Raw genomic sequence first — 16642 nt, 5'->3', positions numbered from 1 at the left:
ATGAAGGTTTACAGCAGCTTTCTTCATAATAGCTCAAAATTGGAAAGAACCCAGATTTCTTTCAACAGGGGGATAGTTAAACAAACTGTGGTATATTCATATCATGGAACGCAGCTCAGCAATAAAAAGGAAGAAACTTGATACACATAATGATCTGGATGAATCTCCAGAGAATTATGCTAAGTGAAAAAAAAACACAAAAGGTTACATGCTATATGATTCCATTTATAAAACATTCTTGGAATACCAAAATTATAAAGATGCAGAACAGATTAGTGGTTTCCAGGGATTAAGAGGAAAGCTTCCTGTGGTGGAGGAGAAATGGGTGTGGCTATAAAAGGGAAGCATGAGGAATCCTTGTGATGAAAATGTTCTGCATCTTGACTGTATCAATGTTAGTATCCTGGGTGTGATATTGTACTATAGTTGTACAGCGTGTTACCATTGGGGGTAAGTAGTTAAACGGTACACTGGATCCCTCTGTGTGACTTCTTAAGATGGCTTATGAAGTTTGAAGTTTCAATTATCTCAAAATAAAAAGTTTGATTTTGAAAAAACAGCCAAAGGAAGAAAAAGACATATACACAGTCAATAGTTTCCTTAAAAATGTGCTAATGAATTCCATTAGCTAGGATGTTAGGATAACTGGATACTCATATGGGGAAAAAAGTAAACTTCCATCCTTAAGTCACACCATACACACAAAAAAATTAACTCAAAACCTAAACCTAAAAGCAAAATCTATTTTAAAAAATGCTAGAAGAAAACATTGGATAAAGTGTCATCATCATAAGGTAGGCAAAGAAAGAACAAACTAAAAAAGAAAAAAATTGATAAATCAGAGATCACCAAAAATAAAAGCACTTGCTCCCCACAAAAATACCATTAAGAATGCATGGATGTCCTGCTGGGAAAAAAAAAAAAAAAAAGAATGAATGGATGAGCAAAATGTTTATCTGACAAAGGATTTATATCTAGAATACGTAAATAATTCTTACACCTCAGTAATATGACAAAAATCCAATTTTTAAAAAAAATGGGCGGAAGATTTGAAAAGACCCTTCTCAAGGTAAGACATATGAATGGTCAATAATTACATGAAAGATGCTCAACATCAAAGAAATGCAAATTAAAAATCTCAGTGAGAATAAAACATTGATGGCATTTGCCCATGAAAATGAGCTGGAAATTGCAGAACACTCTCTTGTGAACTAAAACACAAATATTGAAAAGTAGTTGAGTTAGAAAACAGAGGGGAAATATAACATTATTTGACTTTTAATAATGCATATAGACTTTCTGCTATGGAGAGAGAGCAATGGGTCACTGATGTCCCGTTTGGACTACTGTTCTAGTGGCCATGGCAACGGGCCTGAAAGAACTTCGGGCTTCCCTGTTGGAGTACAGTAATCTCCAGCCTATGATTTCAGGTAGAAACAAAGCAAGTCCTGGAGAATTCATGTTGCGTGAGGGCATCCTTTCTTTCCCTCTACTAGTCCTGCCTGAGCCAAGTAATTCTAGGTGGCAGAATTACAAAGCCTCAGAGACAAGAGTGGACACAAAATAAGTTAAAAACTGAAAAATGGACAGGATGCAGGCCAGGTCTTAAGGAGACAGCTGTGTAGAAGGCCCGCAGGGGTTGAAGAGAGGGAACCTCTCTGGGTCCAGATGACCGGAGGGAGTGTATTTTCAAGGAGAAGCCTAAATTCATCAAGGAAGGGCAGAGCTCCCCACATACCTCCTCCCAGAGTTAGTCTGCTGGCCTGAGAGTGAAGTGTCTTGAGCCAACTGAAAAAGCCAGTCTCAAAAGGTGAATGTGACACTGGATGGCGTGTCTAATTAGATAACAATGAGTTGCATAATTCGCTCCACTCAGTCAAATTAGGGAGCTTTTGAGCACTTAATAGTTGGCCAAGAGTAAATTTTGCTAAACCTCAGTTATAATGAAAGAGGATTTAGTTCCAAGGTAGCGACTCAAAGAGCAGAGGCACCATGATTCCTTACATGATGATAGCTAACTTTTCATCAGTCCCTCCCCTGGAATGCTAGTTCTCAGAATAGGTTCTTTTTTAAGGGAAAAAAAAAAAGTTATATGATCAAATATATTTGGGAATAAACAAAGGCAAACAAGATTCTTGACTGTAAGTGCCTCTAATACGTGGGCCTTCTTTAGGAACCTCCACATGGCAGGTACCAAGTCCCCAATTTTGGGGGGCACAGACATTTTTTCCATGGAGTATCTCATCTGATCAGTGTTCTGCAAAACACATTAATAGTGCAACTCTCCTAACAACTTTAGGAAATAGTCTGTGGTCCCCTGCAGTTTGAAAAATTAACAGGGCTGACTAGAGACAGGCTTTTGTTGTTGTCAAAGCCCAGTTAGAGTGACGTTTGAACTTACTTCAACTGGAAGAGTCCTACCGCACCCTGCGATCAGGGTAAGGACCCTGAGCAAAAGCCTAGGGGTAGACTTTCCAGCTACAGCCTGTGGATGGGGGGCAGGGGAGGCACAGGGGATTGCGAGGCAGGAGGTCCGGGGCAAGAACCTCACTGAGAAGAGCCTGACATGGGTATCCAGGGTGCCCAGGAAAAGCCTGGAAAGACCAGATGGGGCCAGACCCCCCAGGTCTTGATGATCAGGTTAAGGGCTTTGCTTTTCTTCCTAAAGACAATGAAATGCCAGTAGGTGATTTTAAGTAGGGAGAGACAAGATTAGATTTTAATTTAAAAGGTCTCTTCAGTGTGGCAAATGTTTAGGGGTGAAGGGGAATGGGTGTGGGGACAGCTTGCACTAGTGCAGGTGGAGGTGCAGGCAGCCTGGTGTTGGCTCTAGGAAGAAGTGAGAGGATCTAGAGGTTTCTAGGACTTGGTGGTTGGATGCAGGTAAGGAGGAAGAAGAGGAGGCATCAAAATGATTCCTCAGTTTCTATCCAGAACAGCTCAGGTGGTAGTAATATCATTCAATGAGCTGGAAAATATTTAAAGAAAGAAAGGAGAAGAAAATATGTGAGTCTGAGGTGTCTCTGAGGGACATCCAAAAGTGAATGCTGAGTAGGCAGCTGGAGATTTGCTAAATATTCTAGAGAAAAGATTGTATTTTATCTCCCATAAGATGCCAGGATACATTTCAAATGTACTAAATATTTGCACGGCCAAAATTAACTCATACATAATTAGAAAAATATGAGTATATTTATAAAATCTTGATACCTAGGGTCTTTCTAGCATGAAACAAGAAATCAAAAGAAAATATTAAGATGTAATCGTATATAGCTAGTGGGAAGCAGCCGCATAGCACAGGGAGATCAGCTCGGTGCTTTGTGACCACCTAGAGGGGTGGGACAGGGAGGGTGGGAGGGAGATGCAAGACGGAGGGAATATGGGGATATGTGTATACATATAGCTGATTCACTTTGTTATACAGCAGAAACTAACACAACATTGTAAAGCAATTATACTCCAATAAAGATGTTAAAAAAAATGAGATTTGCATTTCTTACTTCAGTGGTTTGGCTAAAGACCATTTTCTTTCCTGTTAAAGGGAATGCATACGTGCAAAATAAAATTAAAATATGATATATAGAATAAAATACTTTATATACATTTCAAAGACAAATGACATTGGAAAAATATTTGCACCCTATTCAGGGCTGAATAGAAATAGGCATTGGGTATTTTCAAAGACCAGGTAGAGTAATGCTTGAACCTAGCTCAGTTGGAAGAGTCCTATGTAATCAAACGTAATATACTTAACATACAGGACAATTTCAAATCAAGAATAAAGATTAACGTGAACGATCTGGTAGAAAAGCAAGCCAAGGATAGGAACAGGGAGTTCAAGAAGAAACACAAATGACTATAAATATATTTTAGAAGTATTTAATCTCACTAGGAATCAAAGACTTACAAATTAAAACAACACAAATAGCATATAAAACCACTAGAATGACGATTCTCAGTATGTGTGTGAGAACAAGGAAATAAAAGCTCCTTTGCACTCTGGGTAGGAGTGAATACTGGTGCAAGGTATTTTCTTGGAGAGCAATATGGAAATAAGTATGAATTCTCCTGGACCCTGGGATTCCATTCCTAAGAAATTAGCTCAAAGAAATACTCATACAAGTTCACAAAGATGTACATGCTAGAACATTCATTGCAATGTTGTTTATAATAGGAAAAAGTTCCCAACTCCCCAAAGGTTGAATTGAGGATGGGTTAAAAAAATCCTGATGTATCATGTAACGCAGCAGTCCCCAACCTTTTCGGCACCAGGGACCCGGTTTCGTGGAAGACAATTTTTCCATAGCCTGGGGGGATGGGAGGGGACGGGGGTGGGGCGGGGGTGGGGCGGTGGGGGGGGTGATTCAGGCGATGAGGAAAGGCAGATGAACCTTCGCTTGCTTGCTCGCTATCCAGGGGGTTTGGGACCCCTGATGTAATGGATGACAGGACAGCCAGTAAAAATGATAAAACAGGAGTATATACCTTAATGTGAAAACACGTTTATGAAATACATATATTTTTAAATGAAAAGTAGATTGCAATATAGTATGAACAGTATGATTCCTTTTATGTTCAAATATATGCATTTACACTATACATTATGTATTATACACACACAGACCTTCAGGAAAATCCCTGGATATATGTATCAAAATGTCAACAATGGTTGTCTCCTAGTTGTGCATTTTTAAGTGGTGGACTTTTTTTCTATAGCACTATATTTTCTCATTTTTCTTCCATGCTTTTCATTATTTGTGGGATATAAACATCTGGGGGAAAAAACCAGGATGCTTCCCTAATATTATTTTTGCACCCATTGATGAGTATAAATGTCTGTGTGTGTTTATAAACCAGTCAGAAAAACAAAACCATCTGCAAGTCATTTTCTGGAGCAAGCCCACTTCTAAGTCCCAGGAAAAGAGGAAAGGAAAACACAGGATGTGACACAGCTAAATTGAAGAAATATCAGAGGTTGCTTCTCCCACATCTTGACTGCTGGCATCTTCCCCAGAAGCACAAATAAGGCTCCCTAGGGAGAGACTGGGAGTCCAGGCTCTGTGAAATTCTCCAGGGCTAGGGAGGTGGCCACCAGGCCTTAGGGCGGAGAGGTGAGCACGCAAGGTGCTCTCCAGCCAATGATAACACGTTTTCCAGAAACTTCAGTGCCCACCTTCTTCTATCAGCACTTTATATGTCAACCTTTCCCAACTTGTAAACCAGAGCGACCCTGCTGCTTTTGCTGGTTGAGCAAGTGCTGAAAACAGAGATGTGACCTACGCTCTGCATCTCCGGACTCCTGCATTTGGCTGGCGAAGCCAAGGATGGAACCTTCTCTCCCCAAGTGGTTCATGATATCTTTTGAGAATCTGATGAAAATTTGAGAGCCTCCTCTCAGCATATACACATATATCCAACACTTCAATCTGTTTTCAGGGTTCACAAACTCGCTGAAACCCTTGAGGGGTGACTTTGAAGGAGCCCTTATTAAGCTGGATCCCTTAGTCCAGAAGCGACCACCCAGAGGGTGCCACTGTGGTTCCTCTGGAACCCAGCCCTGTCCTCCCTCGCTGCTTTGCCATCAGCAGCTTTCTTCCCCCATCCACTCTCCCTCCCCACACCTGTACCGGCCTCACCTTCACTAATAATTCAACCGTGAACTAAGAGTAGCTCCCCCTGCTGTCCCACCGCTGCCACTACCACCTCCCCGTTATTCGAATTCCAGACACTGCTGTATCTTTCAATAAAAGTAAACGTGGTCGCGTAATGCAATTTCTATAGAAGACACGTCTGATCCTTCCTTTCTCCTTCCTGCTTCCATTAGCACGGACACTTTTTCAGGTGTTAGTGTAATGGCTCATTTTTCATGTTTCGAAGCTGCAGGTCTGCAAACGTATGGTAAGGGCAGTCTCAGCAGGTCTCCGAACCAAATGCTGATTTCAGAAGAGCCTTGCTTAATGACAACACAGTAGATTGTTTTCAAACGGTTCTTCATCCAAACAATGCCTACTTACATTTTGCAATTCATATTTTGCAATAATGTATGCATAGAAGTTTCTGGGTTTTTTTTAACAGCTGCCATCTCAGGGACTTTGCGGTAAATCTGAAAACTCAGTTCCCCGCTCACTTGCCTGTAAACCCGGGTGCGCAGACACATGTGCCATTTAGGCCTTCACTGTCACAGGTGCCTCCGTTCAGACAGCTGACGTTAGCACACGGGTCCTTGTAGGATTCACAGTGGATTCCTGCGGAGAAACAGATGCAAAAGGGGTGACTCATTAAGGGGTCTCCAGCTCCCATGGCCTTTAAAAGGAAAGTGTTGGAAAAGCCTTGAACAGTGTGGAGACTGATTCCCAGGGGGGTGTGTGTGCACATGTATTCACATGCCCACCTTTGACTTTAGGTTGTTGTAAAAACACACCTTAGGAGAAAATAACAGATTGAGTACCGGCTCGTAGGTCCCACCATGAAGTCTTTTACGTACTTTCTCTGACCACACGCCCCAAAGCCTGGGCAACAGAATGTTAAAACTTTGAAAGATAAAATTTATCAGTGATAAATGCTCTCTAAGTCTCCAAAAGAAACAGAACATAGCCAGACAGTCTACATAAAATGTCAATATAATTGATAAACAGTATCCTGAAGGTAAAGACTTGGAGTCAGATACTTAGACGAGCCCCAGTCATACTGTGGAAAATTGCAGAGGAGAGAAGGAAGTGTTTGTCCTTAGACCTCATTCCCAAAGATCAACCGGTTCACCACAGGCGAAAGGTAACATCTTGTGCACATACTGCATTCCAGACCCTTGTGCTGTGCTTTACGTGTAATGGGATCCTCAGGCCAGCACCATGAAACAAGGATCCAAATGCAAGGTCACCAGGCTGGCGGGGACGGAGCTGGGACCTGATGATGCTGGCAACTTGAACGTGAGTCTGTGCTCGCTGAGTAGTTCCCCTGAGACGGAGCTCAGCCATGGAAATATACAACATTCTACGGAACTCAGTGCCCATTCAAACAAAATGGAGGCCCTGAAAAAAATCTTTATAGCAAATACAGTTCCCATTGGTGTAAAAAAAATAGTCTACGTGTGCATGTATGTATGCAAGTGCTTGAAGTTGGACTGAGAGGAGAATGAAGTACTTTGAATGTCACTTTGTGCATTTCTATATTGTTGCAATTTTTCACAATGAGTATATACTATTTTATCATTTTATTTAAAAAAAAAACTTTAAAAATCCAACACCATTCGAAAGGTAGAATTTCTGGTGTTGTTTCACTGGAGTGCCAGATGGATGAATAGACTAATCTCTCTCTCTTGACCCCCTACCATTTGGAGAGGAAGATAAATTACATTCTATGTAAGAATGTAGATAACGATATACTCACCCTTCCCAACAGCCTCAAGAAAAAATAAGCATAAAGCAAATAACAACAGGATGGTATTAATTTCCTTACTTCACTCATATCTGTACAAAGGCCTGCCACACCCAGCGACTCACATCGTTTTGTCACTGAAATTATTCTTGCTGAGATTTTTTTTCTCTCCTTTCCTTTTCAGTTGTCAGTGTCTTAAGAAGGAAGGTTCAAGAATGAGGGGGAGAAATACAAGAGAAAAAGGAAACAGAACTACCTACTTGTAGTCACATTAATGATTTATTCGAACCTGGTAAAGTATTTTAGAATGGATGGTTTTTCATTTCTTTTTATCCTTTGCCCTCATATCCAACCTAGGAACAATAATAGTCTACCAGATATTTTTCTAAAGTGTCTTTCAGATCTCTGCCTGACATTTCTCCCTGAAACCACCACCCCAAGCCCACTGCCTCACGCCAGGTGGGAGACGCTCCCGGCCCCAAGCCATCTCCTAGCTCCCTCTCTGCCTCCAGTGACGTGATGGAACCTCCCTGACGCATCGTCCTTAACAAACCCAGGACTCATGGTAATATTCAAGGTCAAACTAATTTAAAGATTAAAGCATAAAACTGGTAATTGTTCTTCACTTGAGTGTGTATGGCCTCTGCACCCAGAAGTCTCCATTTCCATTTTCCCACTGATTCCCAAATAGCACAGGCTGAATTGAAAGAATAAAATGCAAAAGAGCCTTTTCTGCTTCAAAATGTTCATCAGAAGACAAGGGTTCATATATTCAGAATTTCCCAGGAGGCTGATCAATGGGAACCACGTGACAAAAAAGGCTTTCAATTGTAATGGGAAATACAGCCACAGATCAAGGTTCAGAGAGGTCTGAAACCTAAAAGATATTTCCATTAGACCTAAAATAAAAGCAATCAAGGATAATCTTTCCTGGGTTTCTACAAATACATTTGCCAATCTAACCTTATAATAGTCGTATAACTAATACATTAGCACGCAAATGACCACATTCTTCAAATAGGGCTGAAAAGCACATTCTAGGCTAGATATTTAAGCACCTTAACATTAAACGCCTTCAATAAGATAGATTTGATGAAAATGTCCAAGATAATAAGCAATTTCAATCTTTTGGGTGGGTTTTCTGGGCAATGACTTTATCCTTTGTTATTTCTCTTTTTCAAAAGATAAGATATTCAGTCATTTGAAGGTCATTGAGAGTTTTCTGGCAGCAAGGGGGGACAGAAGCTAATCTTCATGGCAACACGATGACTACAAAGCAAGATGGTCTTAAAGGTCCCCTGAGAGCACTTTGCTGACTCCTGTTTCTAGCCTCTAAGCCTCGCTAAGCCCTGTGTAAGAAATACTTGTCATGCTGCTCAGGTCACTGATCAGAACTGAACAGCTATGAGCTAGAAATCTTAAATGCAGAGCAGGGACAGTCATGAATACCCCTGAGATGTCCAGGGTATGTCCCCTCCAACTCCCCTCCTAAGGCCTCCTGGGCTCCCCTTGTCTGCACCCCCAGGGCCCCTAGGCCCTTGCACAACACTGAGTGTTGGGCATCCCATGTCCTCTGACCATAACACCAGACTTCGCCCTCTGTCCCAAGCTGGTCTTCCCCCGGCACATTCTCAATGCCAAAGCCCAACTCATGGAAAGCTGAAGCTGGCTCTCCCAAGACAGAACTCCATTCTTCTGCCACTGTGTATTGAGAGCACAGGAAGATTCCACTGTTACAGAATTTATGGTCTTAAATCAAAACTTATCTGTCGGGGCTTCCCTGGTGGCGCAGTGGTTGGGAGTCCACCTGCCGATGCAGGGGACGCGGATTCGTGCCCCGGTCCGGGAGGATCCCACGTGCCGCGTAGCGGCTGGGCCCGTGAGCCATGGCTGCTGAGCCTGCACGTCCGGAGCCTGTGCTCTGCAATGGGAGAGGCCCGTGTACCACAAAAAAAAAACTTATCTGTCCTCCTGCCTGATCCCCCCAACATCTCTGAGGTCCTTCTGAGCAGAGGCCATATCTTACCTCGCAAAAGAAATTACGGCTATACCACCAGAATCCTGTCCTTTCAGGAGGGGCGAAAGTCTGTGTACCTTGGCCGACATACAGGTAGGATTGCTAGAGGAGTGAGAAGCCATTCCAAATCTGCCTCAAAAATACTCTATTTTGTCAGGGAAAATCAGGTCCACACTTCAAACTAAGCCTGTGGAATGACACACGCATCACCCGTTGGCAAGGGATGGAGCACACAAGGGATGGAGCACACACGATTACGAAACTTGTGTTTAGTCTCAAGTAAAAATAAACTGTAATTCAGTCAAAACTAATAAAAATTCATACTTTTCATATTAAGGGATAGAGAGGAAACCTTTCTGAAAAGATCTTTATTCCAACAGGGCTCTTTATAACAGTTAACTTCAGAATTAAAATGAGCAAAAATTCAAAGAGTCATGCTCCAATGATAAATCTCTGGTGTCATCACAATTCAGTCGTGGTTAATATTTCGAAAACGGAAAAATCTTTATTTTATCTCCAATAAAATTAAGCCAGGTAAAGAAAATTAACTTGAAGTATGCTTTGAACTTCCTATTCACTTGAAGACATCATCTTTCTTTTTTTCACTTAAATATTTTAGTTTTATTGTGACAGATACCTTCTATACAGAAGCATGCACAAAACACTGGAGTTTACTTGAAAGAACGTAATAAAGTAAGTACCTGTGTAGCCACCATCCGGGATAAAAAGTAAAACATTTCTCCCCCTGTGCCTTTTCCCAAAGGGAAAAGGCCCACGGGTAACAATCATCCCGACCTTTGAACAATCACTTCTTTGCTTTTCCTTTATACTTTTACCACCTTTGAATATATCTCTACATGATATAATGTTTAGTTTTGTCTGTTCTCAAATTTAATATAAATGGAATCATGCTGTTTGTGTTCCTCTATAATTTGCTTCTTTTGTTCAACATTACATCTTTAAGATTCTTCATTGTTGATGGGTGTAGTTTCAGTTCATTCATTTCTACTGCTGTATAATATTTATCTACTCTTTTTATTTTATTTCTTTATATTTTATACAGCAGGTTCTTATTAGTCAACCATTTGATACACATCAGTGTATACATGTCAATCCCAATCGCCCAATTCATCACACCACCACCACCCCCCGCTGCTTTCCCCCCTTGGAGTCCATACATTTGTTCTTTACATCTGTGTCTCTATTTCTGCCTTGCAAACCAGTTCACCTGTACCATTTTTCTAGATTCCACACATATGCATTAATATATGATATTTGTTTTCTCTTTCTGACTTACTTCACTCTGTATGACAGTCTCTAGATCCATCCACATCTCTACAGATGACCCAATTTCATTCCTTTTCATGGCTGAGTAATATTCCATTGTATATATGTGCCACATCTTCTTTACCCATTCATCTGTCGACCAGCATTTAGGTTGCTTCCGTGAGTTGGCTATTGTAAATAGTGCTGCAATGAACACTGGGGTGCATGTGTCTTTTTGAATTATGGTTTTCTCTGGGTATATGCCCAGTAGTGGGATCGCTGGGTCATGTGGTAATTCTATTTTTTGTTTTTTACGGAACCTCCATACTGTTCTCCATAGTGGCTGTATCAATTTACATTCTCACCAACAGTGCAAGAGGGTTCCCTTTTCTCCACACCCTCTCCAGCATTTATTGTTTGTAGATTTTTTGATGATGGCCATTCTGACTGGTGTGAGGTGATACCTCATTGTAGTTTTGATTTGCATTTCTCTAATGATTAGTGATGTTGAGCATCCTTTCATGTGTTGGTTGGCAATCTGTATATCTTCTTCAGAGAAATGTCTATTTAGGTCTTCTGCCCATTTTTGGATTGGGCTCTTTGTTTTTTTGATATTGAGCTGCATGGGCTGCTTGTAAATTTTGGAGATTAGTCCTTTGTCAGTTGCTTCATTTGTAAATATTTTCTCCCATTGTGAGGGTTGTCTTTCCGTGTTGTTTATGTTTTCCTTTGCTTTGCAAAAGCTTTTAAGTTTCATTAGGTCCCATGTGTTTATTTTTGTTATTATTTCCATTTCTCTAGGACGTTGGTCTAACTCCATACACAAAAATAAACTCAAAATGGATTAAAGACCTAAATGTAAGGTCAGACACTATAACACTCTTAGAGGAAAACATAGGAAGAACACTCTATGACATAAATCACAGCAAGATCCGTTCTGTAACTGATTTCTAATCTCACAGCATTGTGATCAGAAAAGATGCTTGATATGATTTCAATTTTCTAAAATTTACCGAGGCTTGATTTGTGACCCAAGATGTGATCTATTCTGAAGAATTCTGTGTGCACTTGAGAAGAAAGTGTAACCTGCTGTTTTTGGATGGAATGTCCTATAAATATCAATTAAATCTATCTGGTCTATTGTGTCATTTAAAGCTTGTGTTTCTTTATTAATTTTCTATCTGTATGATCTGTCCATTTGTGTAAGTGAGGTGTTAAAGTCCCCCACTATTATTGTGTTACTGTTAATTTCCTCTTTTATAGCTGTTAGCAGTTGCCTTATGTATTGAGGTGCTCCTATGTTGGGTGCATATACATATATAATTGTTATATCTTCTTGGATTGATCCCTTGATCATTATGTAGTATCCTTCCTTGTCTCTTATAACATTCTTTATCTTAAAGTCTATTTTATCTGATATGAGTATTGCTACTCCAACTTTCTTTTGATTTCCATTTGCATGGAATATCTTTTTCCATCCCCTCACTTTCAGTCTGTATGTGTCCCTAGGTCTGAAGTGGGTCTCTCGTAGACAGCATATAGATGGGTCTTGTTTTTATATCCATTCAGTGAGCCTGTGTCTTTTGGTTGGAGCACTTAATCCATTCACATTAAAGGTAATTATCGATATGTATGCTCCTATTACCATTTTCTTAATTGTTATGGGTTTGTTTTTGTAGGTCCTTTTCTTCTCTTGTGTTTCCCACTTAGAGAAGTTCCTTTAGCATTTGTTGTAGAGCTGGTTTGGTGGTGCTGAATTCTCTTAGCTTTTGCTTGTCTGTAAACCTTTTGATTTCTCCATTGTCTGAATGAGATCCTTGCTGGGTAGAGTAATCTTGGTTGTAGGTTCTTCCCTTTCATCACTTTAAATATATTGTGCCACTCCCTTCTGGCTTGTAGAGTTTCTGCTGAGAAATCAGCTGTTAACCTTATAGGAGTTCCCTTGTATGTTGTCATTTTTCCCTTGCTGCTTTCAATAATTTTTCCTTGCCTTTAATTTTTGCCAATTTGATTACTATGTGTCTTGGTGTGTTTCTCCTTGGATTTATCCTGCCTGGGACTCTGCGCTTCCTGGACTTGGGTGGTTATTTCCCTTCCCATGTTAGGGAAGTTTTCGACTATAATCTCTTCAAATATTTTCTCAGGTCCTTTCTCTCTCTCTTTTCCTTCTGGGACCCCTACAGGCAAATGCTGGTGCGTTTAATATTGTCCCAGAGATCTCTTAGTCTGTCTTCATTTCTTTTCATTCTTCTTTTTTTATTCTGTTCCATAGCAGTGAATTCCACCATTCTGTCTTCCAGGTCACTTAATCGGTCTTCTGCCTCAGTTATTCTGCTATTGATTCCTTCTAGTATTTTTCATTTCAGTTATTGTATTGTTCATCTCTGTTTGTTCTTTAATTCTTTTAGTTGTTTGTTTTTTAATTCTTCTAGGTCTTTGTTAAACATTTCTTGCATCTTCTCGATCTTTGCCTCCATTCTGTTTCTGAGGTCCTGGATCATCTTCGTTACCATTATTCTGAATCCTTTCTCTGGAAGCTTGCCTATCTCCACTTCATTGAGTTGTTTTTCTTGGGTTTTATCTTGTTCCTTCATCTGGTACAGAGTCCTCTACCTTTTCATTTTGTCTGTCTTTCTGTGAATGTGGTTTTCATTCCACAGGCTGCCGGATTGTAGTTCTTCTTGCTTCTGCTGTCTGTCCTCTGGTGGATGAGGCTATCTAAGAGGCTTATGCAAGCTTCCTGATGGGAGGGACTGGTGGTGGGTAGAGCTCGGTGTTGCTCTGGTGGGCAGAGCTCAGTAAAACTGTAATCCACTTGTCTGCTAATGGGTGGGGCTGAGTTGCCTCCCTGTTGGTTGGTTGGCCTGAGGTGATCCAGCACTGGAGGCTACAGGCTCTTTGGTGGGGCTAATGGTTGACTCTGGGAGGGACCATACCAAGTAGTACTTCCCAGAACTTCTGATGCCAGTGTCCTTGTCCCCACCGTGAGCCACAGCCACCTCCGCCTCTGCAGGAGACCCTCCAACACTAGCAGGTGGGTCTGGTTCAGTCTCCCCTGGGGTCACTGCTCCTTCCCGTGGGTCCCGATGTGCACAGTACTTTGTGTGTGCCCTCCAGGAGCGGAGTCTCTGTTTTCCCCAGTCCTGTTGAAATCCTACAGTCAAATCCCGCTAGCCTTCAGACTCTGATTCTCTAGGAATTCCTCCTCCTGTTGCCGGACCCCCAGGTTGGGAAGCCTGACGTGGGGCTCAGAACCTTCACTCCAGTGGGTGGACTTCTGTGGTATAAGTGTTCTCAAGTCCCGTAACACCCACCCAGCAGTTACGGGATTTGATTTTACTGTGATTGCCCCCCTCCTACCATCTCATTGTGGCTTCTCCTTTGTCTTTGAATGTGGGGTATCTTTCTGGTGAGTTCCAGTGTCTTCTTGTCAATGACTGTTCAGCAGTTAGTTGTGATTCCAGTGCTCTCACAGGAAGGAGTGAGCGCACGTCTTTCTACTCCACCATCTTCAACCAATCTGGACATCATCTTATTTTATTCAAACTGATTCCTTCCATGAAAAGTTTTCCAGTATTTCATCCTCACAGAGCTCAACTTTTTCTAAGCTGTTTCAGATGTTACAATTGAGATCTCGACCTTCACTTCATTATTCCTTGTGTTTGCCAGTCTCAGTCCACTCTTCTGCTTAAATAATAGCCTGATAAAGGAAAAGTCCTGACTTATCCATTTTTCTATCAATCACAATACTTGAGAAGGGACAGGTACAGAAAATACCCAGAAATTCTTGTTCACTGGTTATACAGAGGAAATAATTCTAACCAACAAAGAAAGAGTTCACATCCTTTCAATCATAAATTTCTGTAGACTTTAAAAATAAACAATTCAGTACAATGTGATCAAACTCATAACCCAATGATCTTATTTCTGAGACTCTATCCCCCCAAAATCCAGAAAGTATGAAAATTATACGAATAAAGATGTTCATTCCAGAATTATTTACAGTAGCTTCACTTCAGATATAGCTAGGGAATGGATAAATATTACCCCATAGGAACATCACATCGCCATTTAAAACAGAACTAATAAAACTTGCTAACAATTTCTATATCAAACATAAATAATGGTAAGTCTGAGAAGGGTAATACCAACTTGTAGGTATAATCAATTATAACTGTAAAAACACAGATGTTAAAAAGGATGGAAATAATACAGATGATTATTGCTCTTATGTTCTGCTGTAAAGCTATGCGTTATGAAATTTTCTCAGTTTTCTAAATTGTTATCATTGTTGCTACATTATCTTCGTAATTAAAAATTGAAGTATTTTCTTTCTAACTTCTGTCACCAAAAATTCCAAATGAGTATAGTCTTGACCATTAAATTTGTTCTGCTATAAATAATAATTCAACACAATGCTGGGCTGTAACTTGACTTCTTGGCACTACAATGTGATGAACACTAGCTAAAGTCTTGAAAGTCTCATTGTGAATTAGCTCTGGACTAGTTTTTTTTGTTTGTTTGTTTGTTTGTTTTGCGGTACGCGGGCCTCTCACTGTTGTGGCCTCTCCCGTTGCGGAGCACAGGCTCCGGAGGCGCAGGCTCAGCGGCCATGGCTCACGGGCCCAGCCGCTCCGCGGCATGTGGGATCTTCCCGGACCGGGGCACGAACCCGTGTCCCCTGCATCGGCAGGCGGACTCTCAACGACTGCGCCACCAGGGAAGCCCCGGACTAGTTTTAAAGAAGTATCAGCGTTTCAGTATGTCTGAAGGGAGATCACTAGGAGTCCCTCCATGTATTTTGCTCCTAACAATTTCATGATCCACAGTGGAAACTTACTGGGAAAATGTTCGAGTTGCCTTGCTTTATTTAATTAGTGTGTTAAGCAGTACTTCCATTCAAGTACAGATAGCTGTGGAGCATGTGCTTTGTGTAAGCCACCATATCAAGAGCTGATGAGCATTAAAAAAAAAAAAAAAAAGAACCTGTGTAGTCACTGCCATTCAGGAGATTCTAATTTAGTGTCAGGGAAAGGAAAGTCTGGAGCCAGAAAGTACTGACTACAAGGCTGACCATAACTGTCATAGAAAATATCAAGAAAATGCTTGGAGAGTTCAGGAAAGAGAAATCACACCTGTTTGGAAATCAACATTTCTGACAATGGATGCAGCCACAGGACTGGATAAGGGGAAAGAGGAGGAGAGAAAAAAGGGCCAAGAAGAAAAGCCTGGGAACCACTTGCATTCATGGTGTCTAGAGAGCAAGGATTCATTCCAAGAAGGCCAGGAGGGAAGAGTAGGGTTGGGGGGTGAGGGTGGGGGGAGGCACGGAGCTGTGGAAGCTAAAGCAGGGTGAGTTTCAAAAGGGACCCAGTGATCATGAAGCAAAAGGGCAAGAATGTGAAGTTGGAAGCTGGAGAGGCAGGCTTTGGGGTTTCAGTCTTCAATTAGGCCACTGCTAGATCCATTTATCGGAATGGTACTGATGATATCCAAATTAAAGAAGATTAAGAAAATTTAAGGAAATAAGAGGCATCATCTATACCAACTCTAAGGAAATTTGGTTGTAAAAGAAAGAGGAAGAAAGGGGCAAGTAAGTATAGGAGGAGGCAAAGTCAAACAAGAGTCAGTTTTTTTCACTTCATATGGAATTTATTTAGAAGTGTGCATAAGAACATTTCTTTTTTTCTGTTTAGCAACTCAGTTTTTCTAGCACCATTTATTAGAAAAGAATTCCCATCCCATTCATAGCAATTCCTTGTTAAGAGTCATATATTATTATAGACGATGGTTTCTGGGCCATTATTCAGTTTTGGTTAGCTGTCCATTCTTGCACCCATAACATGGGGATGTAATAATAATTGCAGCATTACAATGGGTTTCAACATCTGGCAGGAGTTCCCCCTCACTGCTTTCCGTTTTCAAAATGTTCTTAGCTGTCTTGCCTGACTTTCTATTGCATTCATTCTTTTTAGGAAGTTATAT

General features: G+C 41.0%; 1 protein-coding gene across 1 annotated transcript in view; it reads right to left on the bottom strand.

Annotated features, from left to right (window-relative positions):
* DNER (delta/notch like EGF repeat containing) overlaps nt 1-16642 on the bottom strand; it is a 321811-nt gene that overhangs the window by 29536 nt on the left and 275633 nt on the right. The window contains exon 10 of the mRNA XM_027119344.1: nt 6132-6245. Within this exon, the coding sequence (XP_026975145.1) occupies nt 6132-6245 (114 nt within the window). The remainder of the gene's footprint in view (nt 1-6131; nt 6246-16642) is intronic.

This window comes from Aethalodelphis obliquidens, unplaced genomic scaffold (genome assembly GCF_003676395.1).
Source record: "Aethalodelphis obliquidens isolate GAN/ISIS:26980383/991018 unplaced genomic scaffold, ASM367639v1 scaffold2, whole genome shotgun sequence".
Lineage (NCBI taxonomy): Eukaryota > Metazoa > Chordata > Mammalia > Artiodactyla > Delphinidae > Aethalodelphis > Aethalodelphis obliquidens.
The sequence above is the reverse complement of the archived record's forward strand: the minus strand, read 5'-3'. Positions and strand labels throughout refer to the sequence as shown.